At 40.0% G+C, this 23814-nt stretch overlaps 1 protein-coding gene across 6 annotated transcripts in view; it reads right to left on the reverse strand.

The window, feature by feature from the left end:
- Positions 1–23814, reverse strand: part of lama2 (laminin, alpha 2) — a 246629-nt gene that overhangs the window by 105600 nt on the left and 117215 nt on the right. For all 6 annotated transcript variants that reach the window (XM_070544166.1, XM_070544163.1, XM_070544160.1 and 3 more), the window contains exons 15-20: positions 18096–18194; positions 11530–11741; positions 10896–11004; positions 10525–10638; positions 7766–7893; positions 4731–4817 (exon numbers count right to left, since the gene is read on the reverse strand). In XM_070544166.1, coding sequence (XP_070400267.1) covers positions 4731–4817; positions 7766–7893; positions 10525–10638; positions 10896–11004; positions 11530–11741; positions 18096–18194 — 749 coding nt within the window. The remainder of the gene's footprint in view (positions 1–4730; positions 4818–7765; positions 7894–10524; positions 10639–10895; positions 11005–11529; positions 11742–18095; positions 18195–23814) is intronic.

Genomic DNA, 23814 nt, shown 5'->3' on the forward strand with positions numbered 1-23814 from the left:
TTCACACACTGGTGGGGATGAGCTACAATGTAGCCACAGCTGCCCTGGGGCGCACTGACAGAGGCGAGGCTGCCGAGCATTGGCGCCACCGGTCCCTCCGACCACCACCAGCAGGCAACGTGGGTTAAGTGTCTTGCCCAAGGACACAACGACAACGACAGACTGAGCGGGGCTCGAACCTGCAACCTTCCGATTGCGGGGCGAGCACTTAACTCCTGTGCCACCGTCGCCCCAGTTTTTAAGGACCCGCGGATACCGTTTTATGGAAAATGAGGTAATTATGCACAACATGAATGATGTGGCACAAGAAATTATTAATTACTTTGTAAATGTGGGACCAAAACTGGCTGAAAAAATGTGTACTCCTCAGTTAGAGGAGGGAGGGGGAGGAGCTGAGGACTTAATAGAAATCAACCCAGCCTTTATGTTTTTGACACCAGTAACAGAGAGGGAAGTTATTGAAATAGTTGGTGGTTGTCAAAGCAAAACATCTACATGATATAGACATGTCTTTGATAAAGAAGGCTGTAGGGGTCATTGTGCAGCCACTGACTTATATTTGTAATCTGTCCTCCACAGCTGGTTTATTTCCATGTAAAATGAAAACAACTAAGGTTATTCCATTATAAAAAGAAGGAGACAATAAGAAACTCACTAATTATAGACCAGTTTCATTATTATCACAATTTTCAACAATTTTAGAAAAGTTATTTGTTAACAGACTGGACAAATTCATTGAAAATCATAATCTGTTATCAAATAGTCAGTATGGGTTCATAACAAATAGATCTACATCAATGGGATTAATGGAAATTGTTGAAAAAAATCACTAGTTCTATAGATATAAGGGAATGTGCAGTTGGAGTATTTGTAGATAAAAAAAAGCCTTTGATACAATTGATCATACAGTGTTAATTAATAAACTTCAAAAATATGGTATTAGGGGAGTTGTTCTCAGTTGGGTTACAAGTTATTTAACCAATAGAAATCAATTTGTACAAATAAATAATTATAAGTCAGAACTGCGTAGTATCAATCATGGGGTGCCACAGGGGTCCGTTTTGGGTCAAACGCTGTGTGAGGTTTCCAGAGCATTAAAATGTGTTTTATTTGCAGATGATACAAATTTTTTGATTCGGGAGAGAATTTGCAAGATCTTTGTAAGTTGGTAACAACAGAAATGGCTCAACTGAAACTATGGTTTGATTTGAACAGATTATCATTAAACTTAAACAAAACTAAAGTTAGGTTGTTTGGAAAACGTAAAATAAACACACATAAGGCAATAACTATAAATGATATTATTATAAAAGGAGTGTATGAAAATACATTTCTGGGTGTGATCCTTGATCACAAATTATGTTGGAAACCTCACATAAAATATGCTAAAGGAAAGGTAGCACGGAGTATTGGGGTGTTGGGAAAAGTAAGACATTTTGTGAATCAAAAGGCATTTTCTATACTGTACTGCACACTGATAGTACCATACCTAACTTACTGTGTTGAAATGTGGGGGAACATCAATAAAACCACCCTATATTCACTTTGTACGTTACAAAAACGAGCCAAGAGGTTGGTCAGTCATGTGGGATATAATGAACACACAAATAGCTTGTTAATAAAATTACAAACCTTAAAGTTCAAAGACTTGATATAATTTAGGACTGCATTATTTATGTACAAAGTAAAATAATACTGCCTAAAAATATTCAAAAACTGTTTGCAGAAAGACGAGGGATTAAATTTGAAGTAGCATTATGCCTGAACAAAATTTAAAAGTATGTGTATTTCAATTAGTGGAGTTATTTCATGGAATAGTCTTGAGGAAAGAATCAAAGAAAGTTTAAATATGGTGCAATTTAAGAAATTATATAAAGAATTAAGTTTTTCCAGATATAGACAAGAGGATCACTGATTTGCATATGTACTGTAGTGATAATATGTATTAACGTTGTTGTAATTGATGTTGATGCTTTTGAGTGGTTGTATTGGGACATTGTGTTCAGAAGTTGTTGTATTAAGATATTAAAATTTTTAAGTATGAGTAAATTGATTTAGGGATAGGTGAAATAAGCTATGCTTCTTCCTATTCCTTTTCGAAAAATTATGGTTGTGATAAGTTATCTAAGTTGTAAATTACTATATGTATAAAAAGATTTAAAAAAATCTATATTATTTTTAATATTTATTACATTTTAATTCATTATTAATTTAAATAGTTATTTAGCTGTAGTAATAAAAGACGTCTGGCAACGGCGCAAACTTCTTTTTTTTTTAGAAGAAAGGCTTTTAGCGCTTCTACTTGTTGTGGGTTTAAAGACATTCACGTCATTCAGAACAGAGGAAAGAGCCGCCGCGAACTCCGCTTCAGTAGCCATGTTTACGACAAACTCAGCGTTATGGTGTGTGACGTACCCTACTCAGCGCTGATTGGCTCAGTTAGAATTCTCAGGGGGTGGGGTTCTTTGAATAGGAGAGTTCCCAGACTATTTCTCTGTGCAGAATTAAACAGAGGACGAGTCTGGCAGGCCAGGCTACAATTTATTTGGAACTCTAGAAAAGACAGGCTGCTGTTAAACCTAGGTCAATAAATCAATAAATATGATAATTTGACTCGATATATCACGATATATTGTGATACATTCAGCCAGATGAGATTAGCAATTTTTTAGACTGAAATTATTGTAGAAAAATTCAATAAACAGTCCAAACTGATACGTAACAAGTTTAACATGGGGAATCTGAACCATAATAGAGGGATTTACAGTTCAGTGGTGGAAACAAAACCCATGGCACACTGCTGCCTGCTAGTGGTCGGTGTTTGAATTGCGCAAAAAGAAAAGAAAATACACAAATGTTTGCACGTAAATTCTTCCAAAACGTTGATACACGGCTTTTCAATATCAATATAATATTGCAGGAAAAAAATCACAAAATATTGCATTATCAATTTTTTCTTACATCCCTACTGAGCAAAAGGTAAGCAACAGCCTATTTATTTCCAGTAATAAATAGAAATTAGTAGATTTTGTTTCAAGAAAACTATTAATTAGTCTTCTTCTTATAGAGTAATGCAATTTAGGATAAGAAGATATTAAAAAAATAATAGATAATAATTTTTGCCTAAATATCAGTAATTTGCATTCGGGATGTTTGATATTATAAGCCAATAATGGCGTTAAAATGTAATATCAGAAATGATCGGTATCAGTTAGTACTCCCTTAACTATGCCACGTTTACATACCTTGCAGATGTAATATAAAAACTCCTCAGCTCACTCAAATGTCAGAATATGATCCAATGTTTCCTTTTTGAGATATTGTTTGTTTGGCACGACTGGCCAAACTTAAATTGAAGTCTTTGTCATATTTTGAACAGATAATGTGTTTCATTTCCTTTCTTTAAAATAAAATGCTTTCTGATATTTGTGCAAGACTGGGAATAAACACCTAAAAACAAGATTTACTATTGAAGGAAGGCGTTAGCTCTACAAGGTCACTTCCTGTGTGCGTACACAAAATATCTCACAACACCAAAGCGTTTTACACCTAAATAATAAGTCTGGTCAACAACTGAGCTCTTCTTTTAAAGCTTAACCTTGTTACAAGATATTTACAAAAATAACAAAGAAAACAGACACAATTCATAACGTAATTCCTGCTGCAGGGACGCTCAGCTCCAAACAAATGCAGCATGTTTGACTCGGCCTTGGTTGTGAAAGGGGGAAAAGCATAATTTACTCAGACTTCATCATCACATGACAGTAGAGCCGGATGTTTTAACAAGACGACCAGCCAGAGAGAAAGACTTCTCATTAGTGAAGGGCTGGTAAAAAGCTCACAGCTAATGGTACAAAAATGCCAGTCAGCTATGATAATGGAACGCATGTTGGATAGACAGGTGGATGGACAATAAGCCGCAAACAGCTGGGAATGTAGTTAATGAGAAACACATTCAGTCGCTGTTGGTGGCAACGGGCTGAAAGCCTGGTTTCTTTTACAAATTGTCATTTCCAGAAATAAAATAAAAGATGTTCAGTAGGGCTGCACAATATATCGCAAATATATCATTATCGCGATATCAGCATACGCAATATGCATATTGCAAAGAACAGATAAATATCACAATAAATGGTCAGCTCAAATGTTTACTACACATAATACATTCTGTCCATCAAACGGAAGCATGATGTTTTTTTTGACAAATCAAATAGAGCTCTTCACCCATTCCCATTTGGCCAACTGGGTGGGTTCTCATAGGTTAGATGCCTGCCCCCAAGGCGGATGGCATTTAATTTTGATGGTTAGCAAACACCTGAGTTAGCTTAGTTCAGCTCTTTCTGCTGATTCAACTTTTTCCGGGATCCACTGATTGCCTTTTCTTGTTCCTTTTCTTTTTCTCTTTCCTCATATCTTTTGCTTTTCTCAATTTTATGATTTTTTTCGTAATTTTTTTATTTTCGTTGTTTTTGATTCTTTTTGTTCCTGAGTTAAGTTTTTATTTATCGCAAATAATATCGTCATCATAATATTAATCACTGTTATTGCATATCGCAGGTTTTCCTAATATTGTGTAGCCCTAATGTTCAGCATCCATGGGTTACTTTGTTTTCAATTAGGGTCATGGAATAATTTAGTCCTAATTGGTCCAATGTATACTTTAATAGCAGAAAATCACAAAACAAGACAGATTGTGTGGACTGATAGATGTAAATGTTTCTGTGTGGTACCTGTCGCATCGTGGCCCAGCGTAACCTGGCCGACACTGGTCACAAAGCACCTCCCCTTGTTCACCTAGGCGGCAGGTGGGGCTGAAGCTGTTCCCATGACGACGGAGTTGTTGTTGAAGTTGTTGGTAAGATCGATGGCGTTGTCCAAGTGTAGGAAAAGGCAGGGAGATGGAAAGGAGGAAAAGAAGACACAAGTGAGTTAAGGCCATTGTTGGGGAGACGTCTCTGTCCCTGACGTCACTCTTTGGTCCCTTTAGTCATACACAATCACACAAATGGACATATCTACACCGCTATACACCTGACTGTGAAAAAGAAAACCTTCTTTGTCACAAACTGTTGCCTAAATGAGCTGAGGCATGGAAAACCAAAGCAAAGTGATAGTTGTTTAGCCTCGCTCTGACACCCTCCCACTTCCACAAACTATAGATAGTTCTGCTGGATCAGGTTGCAGGCTCCAGCCTGACTCACTAGAGGACTGACTGGCTCGTTATGAGCTGGTCTTTGAGTTACAGATAAGCCTGTTTGGTGTGTGGAACGTTACAAATGCAATTATTTTAATAAAATATGATTATGAACAGTTGTGTAACAAGTCATATACAACCATGTTTTGGGGTATACCTTTAGGTATTTTATGGGGAAAGGTGAACTGAAGTATGCGTTTGGAAGGGATCTTATAACACAGCTAAACGGAAATAGAGAAATGTCAGAAATACGAATAAAAAGTTGCATCAATGAAGTTTTCCATCAGTGTTTTCAAAGGGAATCAGAATTCCTGGAAGCTCCTTGTTTTACCCATTATAAACATTCCAATCTTGGCTAACTGAAAGTTTAGGAATCAGGAAAACTCTTGGGAACTGATTCAGGATTGCTCTCTCTTTGGAGTCGAGTGAAAAAAGTTGAGGATCACTTGTGAAAAACATCAAATGAAACTATCACTGCCACTTCTTTATCAGGTATATGTCTATCATATCTATGTTAAATCACGAATGTATAGTCAAATATGTCCAGCGTTGAGGGAATTACTGATTGGCATAAAAAAGCTTTTATCATAATTTAAGCAAACTTGTAGAAACTGTCAGTGGTCAAACTTTAAAGTTCAGTAGAAACATTCAAGAAAATTTGTTAGAAGTTACTAGGACTTTTGAGGAACCTTTGACGTGTGTGTGTGTGTGTGTGTGTGTGTGTGTGTGTGTGTGTGTGTGTGTGTGTGTGTGTGTGTGTGTGTGTGTGTGGTGGTGGCTTCTTTCAGCTATTATAACCGTTAGGGTAGAGGGAAGGTAGAGCAGGAAAGTGGTGAGATAGAGTTGTGTCTTTCTTTAGCTTGGAGTGTTTTGGACATGGCTTTTTTTGACTGCAAGAAAATTCTCAGCTGCTGCTGCCTATGTGTGTGTGTGTGTGTGTGTGTGTGTGTGTGTGTGTGTGTGTGTGTGTGTGTGTGTGTGTGTGTGTGTGTGTGTGTGTGTGTGTGTGTGTGTGTGTGTGTGTCAAAACCCATAATGATGACATTTGAAACAAACTTTATTCTCTCGTTGTCAGGAATGCATGTTTTAGCTACTTAACACTTTCTAGCAAACAGATGAAGCAAGTTCCTGCTCCGTTCTCTTCCACGTAGTTGATCCTTTCAGTTTTGTGTCTTTGCATGGTTACTCTTCTAGACCACGGAAACAGGAATTTTAAATGGACCAACGTTGGAATAATGAGCTACAGTTGTGGCCTTTTTTCATTTTAACACTGAAAACTGGAGGTATGACATCATTCCCAGGTCTGGATAGAGTAGGTTTGAATAGACTATCGTCATAGCCGGAGGTACAACACATAATTACTTCTTCAAAGTCAAATGGAGGAATAGGCAAACAATATGTGTGTTTGAGTCCAGGGGGAGGAATTAAGGTCAATTACATCACAGCAAAGGGGCAAGGCTTAGGCTCATTTGCATATTTGTTCGTAATTTTTTGGGCCAAAAATAATAAGAAAACTACTCATACAGAAGCTCGTACGATCAGTCATGTATTTCTTCATTTATTACTCAAGTTTCAGCCTAGAAATCTAGACCGACAGTAGCAGAGCAAAAAGGTTCTGCCCTGCACGGCGGTCTAGCCACGCCCCTTTGGAGCCTCTGCCAGGTGGCTGGCCAATCAGAGCATTCTGTTGGTTTGGTGGGCCAATTACAGCATGTGGTGGGCGGGATGTTGCCTCCACTGAGCGAAACTAAGATGCGGAGGGCTCGTGGGGGGTTTTGGTTGCTCAGGTCAGTTTTCTTTATCTCGTTTCTTCACAAACGCCAAACACCCTCGTTCTACCTTCACTTAACCCGTCCCATTACCTACACTCCCTGGTTTCCATCAGTCATTTGTCTGATCCTCACACAAGACCATCAGTTCTGTTTTCATTCTGTTGCAGACGTAACTCGTCTCCAGCGTGTTTGCATTCAGGTCCAACAAACCAATATCCATTAGTTCAGTAACACTTACCAACAGGGCGTTCAACCCGATGAGTTTCATTTTCTAATAATTTTCTCAAGTATCAATAACGGTCTGGCTTGCTTTTACTGCATGACGTTATTTAACCTAGAAATTAATTTTATGATTGTTTCAGACATGAGAAATGCTGGTTTGTTTTTCCTGTACAGGCGGTGTTTTGATGAAACTTCACTCCCGTTCTGAAGTGCTTCCAGATCCCTCAAAAGGAGCTGGTGTGATTTCACCAAAGTGTAATTGAGACCTTTGACTGCACAGCATGTGTGACTTTTGAAGCAGGAGTCAGAGCCTGGTGGTGAATTTTGAAAGTCCTTAAGGACTTATTAGAAGTTTAGTTTAGATGATTGTAATGATAATGACATTTCCTCCCACGGCGATGATGCTTCAGCATGTATAACGTTGTAGCTGCCTGTGGGGATGATTCCTCTTACATAATGTCACTACAATTAAAGTCCTACCTACAGAGAGGAAGAATCAGAAAGGGATTTGATGGAGGAAATGATCAGGAAGAGAAAAGTAAGGGCACAGACTGAGACCATTACAATATGAACTTACTTGTTACTGGGAATACTGAGTGGGCAGGCACATGGCTGGCAGTCCTCAGGTGACCCACGAGTGGCATTTCCATAGTAACCAGGAAGACAGGTGTCACAGTGTTGGCCCATGGTGTTATGGGAGCAATTCTACAGAAGATAAAGAGAGATGATTTGAAATTTTCTGGGTACAAATCCATCAAAATGCTGATTTAAGTTGCATTTAATCTAATGTTTATTTTATCAGCTTTTAATTCTTTTTCCCGGTGAAACTGCAACGTGGCTTCAACGACCAAAAATCTCCAAGGAAGCAGCAACAACAAGCAGAAACTGACTGCTGACGCAGAGTTCTGTAACTTCTGCTAACAGCTAATGCATAAAGAATGAGCTAAAGACAGACTCAGTCGAGCAGTATTTAATGTAATTAATGTGTTGTTTCTGGAGGTTAGAGAGAGATTCCTAGCACAGAATCGCTTCGTGTATTTTTACAGAAATTACAGCTGCTGGTAATAATTGTATACGACAAAACAAATTATTAGCCAGCAGAAGTCTCAGGGTTTTAAAGGTTAATGATATAGTTCAGGATGAGCGCTGCGTTCATTACCATAACACTCACGCATGCAGGATTCACACACAGAGCAAGAGCAGGATAAAACAATCAATCGTTGTCCAAAAATATACATTACTGCTATCACATCTGTGCCGATTTACCTAACCCTTTATAAAATAAGTATTATTATTTTTATTAAAGAAAAACTCATTCAGTCCAGTTATTATTTTAGATTGTTTTTCAAAAATTGAGCATAGGGGAATCTAAAATACATTTTGATAGTAAATGATGTTTTTTTATTCCCAGAAAATAAGTTTTATTTACATTTAGCATTCTCAGTACATGCGAAAAAGCTTAAATTGCATAATTCTTCATATTATTTCACATGTACATATAAAAATATTGAATATTGAATCAAATTCTTTTTACTTTAACCTCTAAGAAAACTGGAAACATGTCGCTAAAGTGAGGATGAAGCATCTGTAACATGCACGTGTTAAATCAGTTTTAAAATATGGTATTTTGTTGATTATCAGACAAAATACACAAATAAAACATGAAAAACTACAACCCGGAGGGGCGGGGTCGGGTCTGGGCCTCTCTGCTCGGGCTGCGGCCCCCGCGAGCCGACCCTGGATAAGTGGAGGAAAATGGATGGATGGATGAAAAACCAGCTGTTTAGCACCGAACAATGAGCAGAAGTACAAAAGCATTCTGAACGGATGCAGGACCACGTGTTGCTTACTTGATACTTTTACAGATTGATATAGTCACTCAAAATACAAAAATACTGTTTAAACTTTTGTTTTGTTGTTGCAGATTTTTACGTTTTGGGTTCATTTTACAGCAAACTTTGAAAATAATGTAATTTTTTCTTCAGCCGCAGCAATAGCTGTTTTCTATGCTGTCATCCTGTGTAAACATATCTGTAAGCATGTCAACGATGTTCCAAGTCATTGATTTCTCCTGTGAAATGACCTAAGCGTGCTGAAACACACCGCTGACACATGCACGCCGTCTCCACCTGTGAGTTTGTGGCATCATTCAGTCATCCAGCTGCAGCTACAAATCACAGCTGTCAGCCAAGGTGAGCGTGGATGGATTTGACTATCTGTCACTGAGTGTGTGTGTGTGTGTGTGTGTGTGTGTGTGTGTGTGTGTGTGTGTGTGTGTGTGTGTGTGTGTGTGTGTGTCTGTGTGTGTGTGTGTGTCTGTGTGTGTTTCTATATGAGGACAGAGCCTCCCTGACTGACTGTTGTTTCTTCTGGGTCCGTATCTATTTGACACGTCCCATCTTCCTCATCCATAATGAAACATAACACGGTAATACAATCTCTGCAGGTCTGTGTGTGTGTGTTCTCCGTGTGTGTTTTAGTGTGTGTGAACTTGCAGCAATGAAAACTGACAGTATTAGCCTAAGGCAGTGGGTAGAATGGGGAGCGAGTGTGTGGAGATGCACAAGAGGGTTAACATGTACCTGTGTGTGTGTGTGTGTGTGTGTGTGTGTGTGTGTGTGTGTGTGTGTGTGTGTGTGTGTGTGTGTGTGTGTGTGTGTGTGTGTGTGTGTGTGTGTTGGTGTACACATTATGTACGAATGTGTGCAGATGAATATCAGCCTGCAGGTCCTTTAATGACACAGACACAAAAAGAATAGATTTGATTTACAAAGATGATTTCCCATATTAGCTCATTTCCATCCATCCTTTTTCTACACCAGCTCATCCACGCAGGGTCACGAGGGGCTGGCGCCTACCTCCCCCAGCCTTCGGGCACACAGGCGTGGTGCACCCTGGACAGTTTTCCAGTCCGTCGCAGGGCAGCACAGAGACACACAGGACAAACAATCATGCACACACACACACACACACACACACACACTCACACCTAAGGAAATTTTATAGAGAGACGAATCAGCCTTTTTGGACTGTGGGAGGAAGTCGGAGCACCTAGAGAGAACTCCCGCATGCACGGAACATGCAAACTGGCTGGGGTTCGAACCTGGCACCTTGTTGTTGCAAGGCATCAGTGCTAACCACTGCTCCACTGTGCAGCCATATTAGTCCATATGTGTAGATTATATCATTAAATGTTAATTGGCTTGTATTTGCTATAGTATCCTTCAGGGTTTTACAGCCCCCCAAGGCACTTTACAACACGAGACAGTTTTTAAAATGTATTTCAATGCTCTTATTTATTTGAAACCCAATGATCTAATTTTTTATTAATCTTACCAGGCAATGCCCTGTCACTTCGTGGCACCATGTGCTGTGTCCATGACAATGGCAAGGTTCACAGACACCGTTATACAGATTCCCGTTGATCCTCCGATGACCTGAAGTACAAGCCTGAAAACACACATCTCCACACAGTTAGAAAGACAATATATTATTAGAGATGCACTCATATTGCTGTGGTGGCATGATGTTTCTGTGTGGTAATTTGGACGAGCAATTTTTGTTCATTTTTTCAAAACTAAAATCATGTTTTAAAAGCTACCAAAAATCCGCTAAAGCAGTAAACCTTGAGAATATCCTAAAAGGTTCTGCAGGAGATGAATCTACATTCCCTTTGCAGGTTTATTTGTCTACTTTTCTTTGCATACCTCGCATGATAATCCGGCGTATCCAGGAGGACAGGTACACATCTCTACAGCTGATGCTCTCTCTCCTTTGGCAAAAGGATTTGCTACCTGCATTAGGAATGAGTGGAGTCTACACACACACAGAGATACACACAAACAGATACAAGCATAAGCCTTTGGAAGCAGCCTGTTTATGCAGCTATGGGGTTAGGGTATACTAACACACAATCTAATCCCAGGAGTAGGATTTATTTATCAAACCTTCTTCTTCGTGTTTGTTAGGCAAGACTCTAGCAATACGATAAATATCACAATCCGGGGGAGATGATTCCAAGCACTGCAATACTAAAAGCCAGATTATATTTGCAATTTTTAAGAATTTAATTGAAAAACTCAGATTAGACACTTCAAAGGCAAGGGGGGAACTGCAATTTTAGCCTTTGCTTTGGCAGCCAGAATTTCCCCCTTGATTAGAACACATATCGCAATATTTCAGTGTATCAGTGTTTTCTTACATTCCTGGTGTTCAGGATAGACATAACAGGGTTCTTCAATTCAATTCAAAGATACTTTATTAATCCTAGAGGGAAATTAGTTAGGGGTTAATAGTAAAAATATTAATGTCAAATAATATCCAACAAGTTAAGCCTCTAACCTGTAAACAGCACTGGTTTCTGTGCTGTAGGATGCACGCACCATCATGCTTGTCACATTAACCAGCACAGACATAAAATCCCTTCTACTGATTGGCTGCCCCGTTTCCGAAACCAGGAAGTTCTCTGGGAGGAGAACAATGTGCTTGGTGCTGGTTGAGGATGGGTACACCGGCTGGCCATACCGTTTATCAACAATCTTCATCCCACCTCCCTGTTAAAGAGATATAGAAAGAATGTGGCTGTTTTTTTATTTTTTTACTCCCACAAACTTTGATTGATGCTTTCTGCATCGTTTTTAAAAGAGCAATAATTTTCTGACACAGTTGATTTAAAAAGGAAGAAAAAACTGTGAGATTTAATGATAATCATTAGGTAATGAGCTTCAGTCTCTATCGATGTTCTGAGTATCCAAAAGTGGACGGAGCCCAGATCTTGTATCTGACCATCTCTGGTTGAGCAAAGATCAATAACATGTATCAGCTAACACAGAGTGACAACAACCAGTGAAGGGTTGAAGGGGGCATTTAGTCAATAAACCATTACATTAAAACTAATTGATTGAGAGGAAGACGTCATAAGGACAGAGAAAGCAGCTGCAGGAGCTATCTTGGTTTATTCTTTATTCAATGAGCTCATACAGTTTGGATCTGCAATAATTAAATTCTTAAATAAAAAGTTTGTTTTTATTTTATAAATACATATAGCAAGAAAATTATTTCAAATACATCACTGGATCAATTGAACCGGTACTCGAATTACACACAAACTTCCGGGGGAGCCCCGCGAGAGTGAGGAAGAGGGTATGGTACACACGGTTTATAACAGCAAGACTAGCTCAGATACCACATCAGCTTCCACCAGATGTGTCAAGAGTTCACTGAGAGTCAGATTACCAAATTCATACTGAAGTTGTTTTGTTAAAAGTAACTTAGAGTAATGCAAAAGTAGTGTAATGTCTTACATTTTAAAATCTGTAATCTTGTAATGTAATGAACTACTTTAAAATGAGGGTAACAAGTAATAAATAATGCATTACAGTTTTGAAGTAACTTGCCCAACACTGTCTATAAGTTATTTCTTCACGTGTTTACATGAATACATCAATGAGTGAAAGCTGCCCTGCAGCGGCCTCAAATTTACCCTGCAGTAATACACCAAATGATTTTTAATCTCTTTAATCTCAAATACAAGTACTAATACACATTTTTGGAATCAAAGAAAATAAAATTAGAGTGCCTATTTTAAACAGAAATGCGTGTTTTTGCGGTGCTCACCGGATCACGGAAAAAAGCAACAAGCTTTTTTCTATAACTTTCCCAAGTTAAACCCGGACATGAGTGTATTTCTGCACAAATAATAAAACAAAAGATATAAAATGTACAAAAGACATGCAGAGTGTAAAGTGTGGGGCATGAAGAGAAAAGGATGCAACAAAGGCTGAAGCAGAGTGAGAAAGTTTGACAGTGTGTAGGTGGTTCATTATTGTCATCGTTTGGAGGCTTTTTGTTGACAACAAGACCAATACTTGTCCTCTTTTCCTCCTCTTCCTCCTCCTCCTCCCAGTCTGTCGACACTGACATGTCTTTAAATAACACAAGCGCACTGGCCTGTGACTATCCGTCTAACAGATTTCTTCATTCTCTACTCCTGCTCATTTGAATTTGGACTTTAATGTGGTTTTTTTATTTTTTATTTTATTTTATTTTTTGCTCCTTTCGTAAATACATTTTTATTTTAATTCCTGTGTTTCCTCTTGTTTAACCCTTGATTCTAGCATGTGTGTATTTAGCCACACTACCACACATTTATTCACAATGTCTGTTGAGATTCGGTACAATCAGAAGACCACATTTATTATTTATTTCTTTGTTTTCAGAACACTGCTGCTTTCTCAGTTACTCCAGATGATCAGAGAGAAATGTGTGAAAGATATTCATGTTCACATTTCCACCAGTTTGAGTCATCAGAATTAGAAAGCTCTTGTGCAAATAAAAAAAAAATCAATGAAACATTTTTGGCCTGTTTCCAATATTGGAACTTTCGTGTATTTTTACGGAACCTTCGTGGAATTCCGTGTATCTCCGTTTCACCTAAGCCCTTTTCAGACAGACATTCTGGAACATTTGCGGACAATTCAATCCGGTTTTTAACCGGAACTGTGTTTTCAGACACACCACTTTTGTACCGGAACTTGTCCTTTCGGCTGCGTTCACACAGCAGGGAAAAGTTCCAGATGTCTGACGGTGGCGGAGGGTGGTGGGGGGAGAGAGAATCGGACTCATGTTAAGAAGAAGAAGAAGAAGAAAATATAATTTCTATAGCGCCTCTCAAGATAAAAATCACGAGGCGCTTAAGCATAATTCTGCGCACACGAAGACGCATAAGAGACCTGGATGATGAAGCTCAATGGTTAAAGGAATCACTGAAGCGGTGTGAAGCGCTCCGTCGCGCGTCTAGACGGTACCGTAGGAGGCGAGCTGCCGTGGTTCGCCGCATGCTACAGCAGCGGGCTATCTAGGTGCGCACAGCGTCCCCCGGTCCCCTCCTCCTCCCCCTTGTCCGGAACTTTGCCTCACCAGTCTGAAGCAGCCACCCTGTCCGTAACAAGTCCGGACCTGTTACTAGGGGCTTCGTCCGGATAAATTCCGGAACACGTTATCCGGATGTTTGTATTCAGACAGAAAGGTCTTACGGACAGATTCCGGAACATTTCCGTTTTTCATGGCCTGTCTGAAGGGGGCTCTAGTTGGCCTGAAAAGACCGCTTTCCGGGCCATTTCAGGGATCATCCGAGGAATTGGGGTATGCATTTGGAAATCGCAGTGGAATGGAACGGAAAGAAATTAATCAGAGTTTATTTTAAAATCATCATTTCAAAACTCCCAAAACTGAAAAATGCCACGGAGATCCCCTCCCGACACCGTAATCCACGGAACTCGGTGGTCTCCTACAAAGCGCCATATAGCAAACAGCATTTCTTCTGTTCATTGGACTCTAATTTTTATGTCACACAGCCGCTCTTCCTATCCCTTGAGTGGATGAAATCACAGGGTACTTTGACTGATTAAAACATTTTTAACGTTATAAATGCTCGTGACGCTTTTCGGCGCCGATTAGTGACATCACTCATTGTCAAAGCAGTTGCAATATGCTGACATCAAAATCCTAAAGGGCCAATTTTGTATGGAGACAGAATGGAAGAGAGGACCGGGCCATCGTATTTTCCCTGTTACTTTCTCCTCTCCCAGGAAATCCCTGGAATAATGGGAGATTTGGCTTTGTATCGTATTCCAGATTCATGAGGCAATGATTTTCCAAAACATTTACAAGACATCAACCCAAATATTATGCCATGGGACCTTAAAAGAGCCATTTACAGATAAATTAGTAAAAACCTTAAGTGTTGAAACACATCTGTAAAAAACTGTTGGACAAAATGACCCCACAAAAATAAAAATATAGAAGACATTTACATCAACCTATAGACTTTGGCAAGCTAATAAATAAAACTAAGGGTTCACTTGTGCATAGCTTTAGTCTTTGCTAAATAAACAATAACAGTTAGAGTCATTAAGTTATTAATTATGTTTACCTCATTTTGAGACCCAATAAGGACCAGATAATTCTAGTTTTATCATCATATCCTAGTAAATAAAACCCAAGAACTGAAGGAATGGATTTCTTTTCCACCATGCTGAGCTTGTTGTTGTTGTTGTTGTTGTTGTGTGTTCCCCATGCTCATGCACACACTGTTGTTTAGTGATATGGGAAACATTAACAGTTAACTAACAGTGTTGCTGCTTTGCTTATTGCTGCCATGCATCATATCTCAACCTGCTCATTATAAAGACATACAGAGAGAGAAGGTGGGAGTCTTTATCTGCATATTTTATTGCTAAGTTCAGCACTTCTCTGCAAACCAGAGTTGTTTTTGTGTCACCGTCTTTTTTATTTTTTTACAGATTTATTTCTTTATTTTCCTGATTCGTTTAGTGTTATTCACCACTAAACAGCCAGTGGCTTGTGGGTAAAGATAAAATTATGTTGAGAACACGGATATATACGCACACACGACAGATTTGTGCACATAAACAAGAGGAATGAGCCTCGGTGACGTTCGTCGAGTTAAGATTTAAGCTGCTGCCTGCATTTGTTTGCAGGCATTTCGCTATACCTAATTTTTCTAATGTTCTCAGTAAGTTAAATGACTTTATTTGTAGACACTATGCAAACACAAAAAGGACACTTGCAGAACAAGTCTGTCCACCTTAATTTCTTTAATTAAAGTAGACAGACTTAATTTATGCAAAGAGCTGCATGAAGAATTGTTTTAATTTTTTATTGAACACCATTATAAACTCTACAGGCTCTAATAAAAGTCTTTCTGTCTTTCTTTGTGGACAAAGTCAATAAGGTTAGATCTAGCATCTCCCCTTCAGCCTTATCGCTGCCTCTCCCGACTCCAACCAGGCCCGTCATCCTAGATAGCTTTGCTCCTGTTTCTTTGCCTGAGTTAACCAAACTAGTTAACTCTATGAAGACCTCTGCATGCCCCCTCGACATCTTACCCTCATCTTTGTTTAAAAGTGCTTTTCAGTCCATCGGTCCGGGTGTGTTCTCTATAATTAATGCTTCCCTGGTTTCTGGTCAAGTCCCTGCTTACTTTAAGAACGCTGTAATCCACCCGCTTCTTAAAAAACCGAGTCTTGACGCCTCTCTCCATAGCAGCTTCAGACCCATCTCTAAACTTCCGTTCATCTCCAAGATCTTGGAAAAGGTTGTGGCTAAACAACTCACAGCTGCTCTTGATGAACATAACATCTATGATTGCTTCCAGTCAGGTTTTCGTAGAGCTCATTCTACTGAAACAGCTCTTCTTAGGGTCTCTAATGACCTTCTGACTCACAGTGATGCAGGGGACTGTTCTGTTCTGGTCCTGCTGGACCTGACTGCAGCCTTTGACACTGTTGACCATCACCTGCTACTGGAGAGGCTGAGAGACTGGGTAGGCCTATCAGGAGCTGCTCTGGAGTGGTTCTCCTCTCAACTCTCTGAGCGCTCCTTTTCTGTGGCCGTCTCCAAGTTTAGGTCCTCCACCACCTCTCTTACCCATGGTGTCCCACAAGGTTCTGTGCTGAGGCCTCTGCTCTTCCTCCTCTATCTGCTTCCTCTTCAGCACATCCGGAGCTCCTTCAAAGGAATCCCCTACCATCTTTATGCAGATGACATCCAACTGTAAATCTCCTTTAAGCCCCATGAGATGTCTAAGCTGCAGCTGTTACACACCTGCTTAGACTCTATCAAAACCTGGATGGCTGGGAGCTTTCTACAGCTGAATGAAGATAAGACTGAGATCCTCATCTGTGCCCCAGACAAGCTGGTTCCCAAAGTCAGAGACTCTCTTGGTCAGCTTGCTTCTCACACCAAACCTTCTGTCAGGAATCTTGGTGTGACCTTTGACCCAGCTCTCACCCTGGATTCTAATGGCAGTTCTCTTGTTCGCTCTTCCTTCTTCCATCTCAGGAACATTGCTAAGCTGAGTTCCATTCTGTCCCGCTCTGAAATTGAGACAGTTCTCCACACCTTCATCTCCTCACACTTAGACTACTGTAACTCTCTTTTCACGTGTCTGAGCAGAATCTCCCTGAACCGTCTACAGGTGGTTCAGAATGCCTGTGCTAGGCTTCTGCCTAAGTCCTCCAAACACACCCACATCACCCCGCTTCTGCTCCAGCTTCATTGGCTGCCAGTCAACTTCAGGGTTCATTTCAAGATCCTGGTTCTGGTCTATAGGGCCTTACATGGACAAGCACCATCTTACATTGGTGATCTTCTTAGTCCCTACACCCCCAGCAGGTCCCTGAGGTCCAGTGATCAAAGCCTACTGGTTGTGCAGCACCAGGCTAAAGACCAAAGACTTTGGAACTCTCTCCCACTGAGCCTGAGATCAGTGGACTCAGTGGTCTCCTTTAAAAAGCAGCTGAAAAGTCACCTGTTCAAGCTGGCTTTTGTATGACCTTCTTCAACCCCTCTCTCTTTATTCTGCTCTCCCCACCTAGTCCACCTTCCTCAGGATCCACTGATTTCCCTCTTTCCTATTCACTCTCTTTCTTAACAGTTGTTTTTTAATCACAATTGTCTATTTTTGCTCATTTTAAATATATTTTTTAACATTTTCTAAATGCTTTTTTATATTTTTACATTTTTTTGTTTTTGTGAAGCGCCTCGTGATTTTTATCTTGAGAGGCGCTATATAAGAGGCCGTCTTCTTCTAGATCTACATCATGGACAGGCAAAATTTCTGATTCTATAAAAACAATTGGGGGCCGAGAACAAAATCACTCAGAGGGCAGCAAATGGTCCCCAGTCTGCACTTTGGACATGCCTGCTCTGCAGAAACCCTAAATATAACCAAAGACTACAAACAAACATGTTTAATATGACCTTTATGAAGCAGCTCTAGCAGCAGCTGGACTGGAACTGGACCTTCTCTGATTCCTGTGTCGGTTAATGAGCTTTAACCAGATCTGGCCCAGAGGCCACCAGGCCATGTGTGAGAAGCTTACCTCTATAACAAGGTCCGGCTCTGAGGTGACTCTGATTTGCTCCTGTTGGTCTGTAGTATACGACACCATGAAAGTGACTTTTCCTCCATAAGCTGCCAACTGAAGCAAGAAAGAGGCAAAACAAATTAAACATGAATAAAAAAAGAAAACATTAGCCAACCTTTATATGTCTTGAGACCAGGCAGACGAGTGGTTACTGTGTGTAATAAAAAAGATTGTTTTTAGTTCAGTTTCTGCATCGTTTTGGGATGTGCTCAGCCTTCCACTGGTGCACAAATAGAACTGACATTCATAGTCATTTACAGAAACTAATCAGGCTCCGTTGATTGCGAGGAGCTTTAAAGCAAAGAGTCTTGGTATTTACATTTTACAACAGAGAGCAGATGAAGATTAAAAAAAAAAGGCTAAATCAACAGAAAACGCAGGAGGGGCTACGATGATAGAGGAAAAGTCAAGATTTAGGGATTTTTATTCCAGTTCGAACAGAAAATATTGAAAAGTCTAAAGACAATAAAGAAGAAACAATCAAGATGCATTTTTATTAAACCCAATTTCTAATTTCCAGAACACATAACAGAAGTTAATGTGTCTTTCCTAAAACAAATACTTTTAAAATCCCAAAAACATCATCATCAGCCCCGGTCTTTGTTGTCTGGTGGCGTTTCTTTGCAGCCTTTCTGTTGACACCACAGAATGAGCTTGAGCTGGAGAAACGCTGCATCGGCATGATCTGGGAATTTATTATTCTGCTCCAACCTGAACAGTAATGGGTGAGGGAGGGAGATAATAATGCCACCATAAAGAATGGAGAGGAGGGGACACTGGGAGAAGGGGGAGATGAAGAAATAGTCCTTGAGAGAGTAAGTAAAGAAGTAAAAGGTAGGCATAATGCCTCTATAAACTTCTGCCATTCTACATCATTACCCTCAGTTTTTAAACCCGCAGGAGAAAATCACCCATTTCACTCACACACACACACACACACACACACACACACACACACACACACACACACACACACACACACACACACACACACACACACACACACAAAAGCCGGCAGGGGTGCTTCAGTCAATGTTTTATTCTATAACACTTATCCTCAATCTATCTCAATTTGCAGATTTGGGCTCCAGAGGAGAGTAAAATCCTAGTTTGAGCCGACTTTCTAACTCTTGTGCTGCATGACCTCACTCCCCCAAACCGATGAAAATCAGCTCAATCTTGATTTTTGTATGAGAACACTTCATACATTTCTTTTTGCTTTCACTTCCCAGCTCCCACTGGATTCCCGTAGGTTCAGGAAAAAGTAACTTAGACTTTTTTGTTTCACTTCTCATCCAAGGAACTTTCTCTGTTGAAACCAGGGTTAAGCAGTACTGACTGTTAAAGCAAAGTAAAGGAATCCAAATATTAGGTAACACGTAGAATAACATTAATAAAATCACTGTTGTGCTTTAAAGGTGCAATTTGTAGGAATAACATTCTGTGGTCAACTGTGGGTACAGCAGTCCATTTTTCAGCAAAAGGATCATTTTCCCACTGCTATTCTGGGAGTTTCATGGCTGTTGCCAGTTACAGATCAGTGCCAGGAGATTCTAGATGACAAGCAAAGACTAGTCACACACAGTTAGTTGATAAGTGGATAAATACATCTGGGTTTTTACATTGAGGCACTTTCTACACTTATTCTGGTAGTTTGTCTCCTGTATTGCAGGAAGTGCAGTTGTTTGCTGTCTTGCTGTTATAGTTCTAAACGACTCATTAAAGGAAGCAAAATGCCACGATTGGCTCATTATTCACCTCACACACACATTTCACTAAATTATTAAATAGATTTTGATTGAAAAAGCAGCTTGAGATATTTTTTAGAGCCGATAATTTGCTTCTAATTCACTGTTAGCATTGTTAGCGCAACATTAGCCTCTAGCCTGCTCCACCTGGTATTAGGTGATAAAAAGCCTATATTTGTATAGCGCCTTCTTAGGGTTCTACAACCCCTCAAGGCGCTTCACAACACTATCAGGCATTCACCCATTCACACGCTGGTGGGGATGAGCTATGATGTAGCCACAGCTGCCCTGGGGCGCACTGACAGAGGCGAGGCTGCTGAACACTGATGCCACCGACCCCAAAGACCACCACCAGCAGGCAAGACGGGTTAAGTGTCTTGCCCAAGGACACAACGTGTGCAACTACATAAAACATTTCATTCTGTCTGTATAGAAAGAGTTTACCCGGCTATTCTCAAGTCATTCCTGCAGCTGCATACTTTTCTGCATTCACACCTAATGTGTAGAAAATAAGATGTATGAAGCAACAATGCATGACACATTTTTATTATTTAAATGGCCAATTAAAAAATACCTAATCTTACAGTTAATGAAACAGCAACTATCAGGAAAAGCATGATGCTGAAACCCTAAAACGGCAAAAGCCAGTGGCGCCCTCAACAGGTGGCCAGGAGAGGCCACTGCCACCCCTGGAAATATTTAGCCCAAAAATATAATTTAAATTAAATTTTCATAAATATCCTTCTCAATAAATCTGTTAAAATTTCTAAAACAATACAATTGGAACAATAATTGAAATAAGTGGAATTTAGTCTTTTTGAAATGTTTGTGTTTTTTAACCCTCCCACTGGCCTAATGGGTGTGACCCCGCGAGGAAAGTTGACCATTGAGCAGGGTTGATGGTTTATCCCTTGGGTCCACATGGCAGGGTTGAGGTGGTGCTCACTCCTCACCCCTGCCAAGTTGTGTTAATTGTCCTGGAAGCATCGGCCCATTGAATGAAAGAGTAATGCACAATTAGAGGCCAGACTCTAGCCCCCCTAACCCTAACCACCCCAAAGTTCTCACCTGCCCCACTATGAATATTTTCTGGGAGCACCTCTGCTTAGATAGATAAATCCATTACGGTTCTACTTTCTTCTGGATCTACCCGACAACTAACCTGCAGATTCCACTGAAATGATATGCACTTCTCTAAATTACCATATGTATAATATATATAATCACCTGGTGCGTGTCCGATGATGTGCTCAACATAAAAATTTTCATGTGAACCTGATACTATCTGTGTCACAATCACCAATATTCACCATCACATGAATGCCAGTCAGGCAGTGTTGTATAATGACAGACACCATGTTGTTTTTGCCCTGACGCTTCTTACACAAATGTAGAAATAAGAAGTCTGATAATTCACAGTGAATGTATCCGCTGAGCATCTAGCAGGAAATTAGACGGTAAAGCAAAAGCTTTTCTTCAAGCCTTTTAGAGCTTTTTAAATTTGCTATTTACTTTCTTTGAAAACTGTTGACATTTCTGAGAAGTCATTTCTCTCGATGCCATCCGCCACAACCTGGACAGATGTCAAAGCTTTCGTCATGGCAATCTGAGCATCGTAGCTGTCCAGAGGCGGCAGAGGAGAGAAAGCAAAGATGCAAAATCCAGATAAGAGAACAAAACAAAACGGCACAGCGGGACAGAAAAGTCATGCACGGGTTGAAGGGAATTACGGGTCGTGAAAACGACTGAACAATAAACACTCAGCTGCAACAGACATTATTCAGATCCCCACGTGAGCTCGATAAGCCGGTTATTAACTCTGTTAAAGGCCAGAAGAAGGAGACATAATCCTCACTGCAAGACATAATCCAGAACCTGACTTGATCGTCATTAAGGTCGAATCCGTTAAGAGAAACCACGCGTATCAGTTCCTCTCCCGGGTGGAAGGTGGGATGAGAAAAATGGGATCATTTCTGCAAGTTAAACTGAAATAAACAGAAAATTGGCTTTTAGATTGAATTTAGATTGAACAGAAACTTTGCTCGGTTTTGAAAAGAGAAGGGAAGCTGAAAGGCACTATGCCAAGGAGTGGGTTTGACGGAGTGAGAGAGTGAAAATGAGTCACTGTTGACCTCACTCCTCCTCCAGGATTCCCAGCAGAACCCTGATGCAATATAACTCTTCCCCAAAACTTTAAATAACCAAATCTGGGTATTTTAAGGACCTGCAGGTGCTTTTCTATCTGCATTCTAGTGCCGTCACTTTCAAAAGGTCAGATTTATGCTACAGCTTAACTTTCTAATCACACCAAACTTCTTCTACAAGTTTCATCTGGCAACAACGACAGATGTTTAAACATACAGCAGCTTCTTTCTTTATTATAGGATTTATCCAGATGTGAAGGTTTTGATGAGCGCATCAGCTTCTGGAACGCAACTACCATCTGGAAGCAGATAAAATCAGAGATTTTTCTTTCTGTGGTTAACTTTGTAAAGTTGCAGACACGCTGTTAGGGTGCCACTTTAAAAACCAAAAACACTTTGGAGTGCTTGTGCTCAGGACGATGACATGATAGGCGGATGAGAGAAGGGTAGAGGGACGGTAACTTGGCGCGGACGTCTCACCCCCGAAGACAACTAAGAACAGCTCACCCACTTGCTTCTGGTCTCTTGGAGTTAATCAGTTATCAGGGTTTTTCCTGGCTCAAACTGAGGCAGAGGTGGTACCATCCTGACCATGCGCCAGCACATGCGTACTCTGTGCATTCAACTGCCTCACTTTTTTAAAGGCTAAATATTTTTTCGTTAAGTGTTCTAATCTAAGCTTCTGTTGATTAATTGAATATTCCATTTGACAACGTTTCAAGTGAAACAAACCTGGTTTGCTGCTAAAAAATATGAAATAAAACAACAAAATGATCAGGCTGAAATAACAGACTCCTATTATGAAAGTCTCAATAATATGCATTAGATTGGTGTTTAGTTCCCTTTTTCCCATCTGATATTTATAGTTAAAAATATTTGTAAATATTTGACCTACATTTCAGTAAGATTTTAGGTTTGTATTAATAACACTCATCTTAGTCAAAATAAGATGTAAAATATAATGTATTTCATTAACATGCATTTGTTTTGGAAATGGTAATTACATTTAATTTCTGCTGCTAACAATGTAATGGTGGCATGTCTATTATGTACGGGTTGGCAATAATCCAGTTTAAATTATGTTCAAAGATAGATGCGTTTGTGAATTATATACTACAACGGCTTGCTGTACATCCTGCTCCTGTTTGTGGAGCAGACTTGTAGCAGTAATGTGACTCGTATCTACAGCGGTTGTGATCCCTAGCGCTGTAGGATGCAGAATAAACAGGATGGTGGTTTAGCGCTTTTCAGTGCACAGCTGCTTATACAGCGCCCTGTAGTGGCGCAACGCTGCAACTGCAGTTAAAATAGCATCCATATAGTTGGGGGCTGAGTGAAAACTGGCTGGGGCGGCACACAATTAGCTGGAGGTGGCCGCCATGAAAATTTGAATGCAGGAAAAACCCTGGTTATTGTTCTGCACTCCCACGAATCACCGAGTCCTGAAAGTCAACCACAGCAACTTCTAGTGGATCAAGAAGCTGACAACAACAACAAAAATAACATCCTTTCTTCAGTTTATCTACCTGCTTGAGAATCTAAAAGCTCTTGAATCTGCTGTTTGAATTTCTTTTGAGCAAAAGAAGCTAAATACCGTCACACTTTACCAACTTATATAAATGATAGGAATGCTATCAAATATGTGAATATGTCACTGGCTGAGGAGTACTTGTGAATTCAGGTTGTAAAACCAAACATAAAGAGATTATTTAGTCTTGAACTTTTCCAGTTTTCACTTCATTTAAAGGTGCACTAAGTAAGTTTGTCAGCCAGTAGGTGATG

Source organism: Nothobranchius furzeri, chromosome 2 (assembly GCF_043380555.1).
Source record: "Nothobranchius furzeri strain GRZ-AD chromosome 2, NfurGRZ-RIMD1, whole genome shotgun sequence".
Classification (NCBI taxonomy): Eukaryota; Metazoa; Chordata; class Actinopteri; order Cyprinodontiformes; family Nothobranchiidae; genus Nothobranchius; species Nothobranchius furzeri.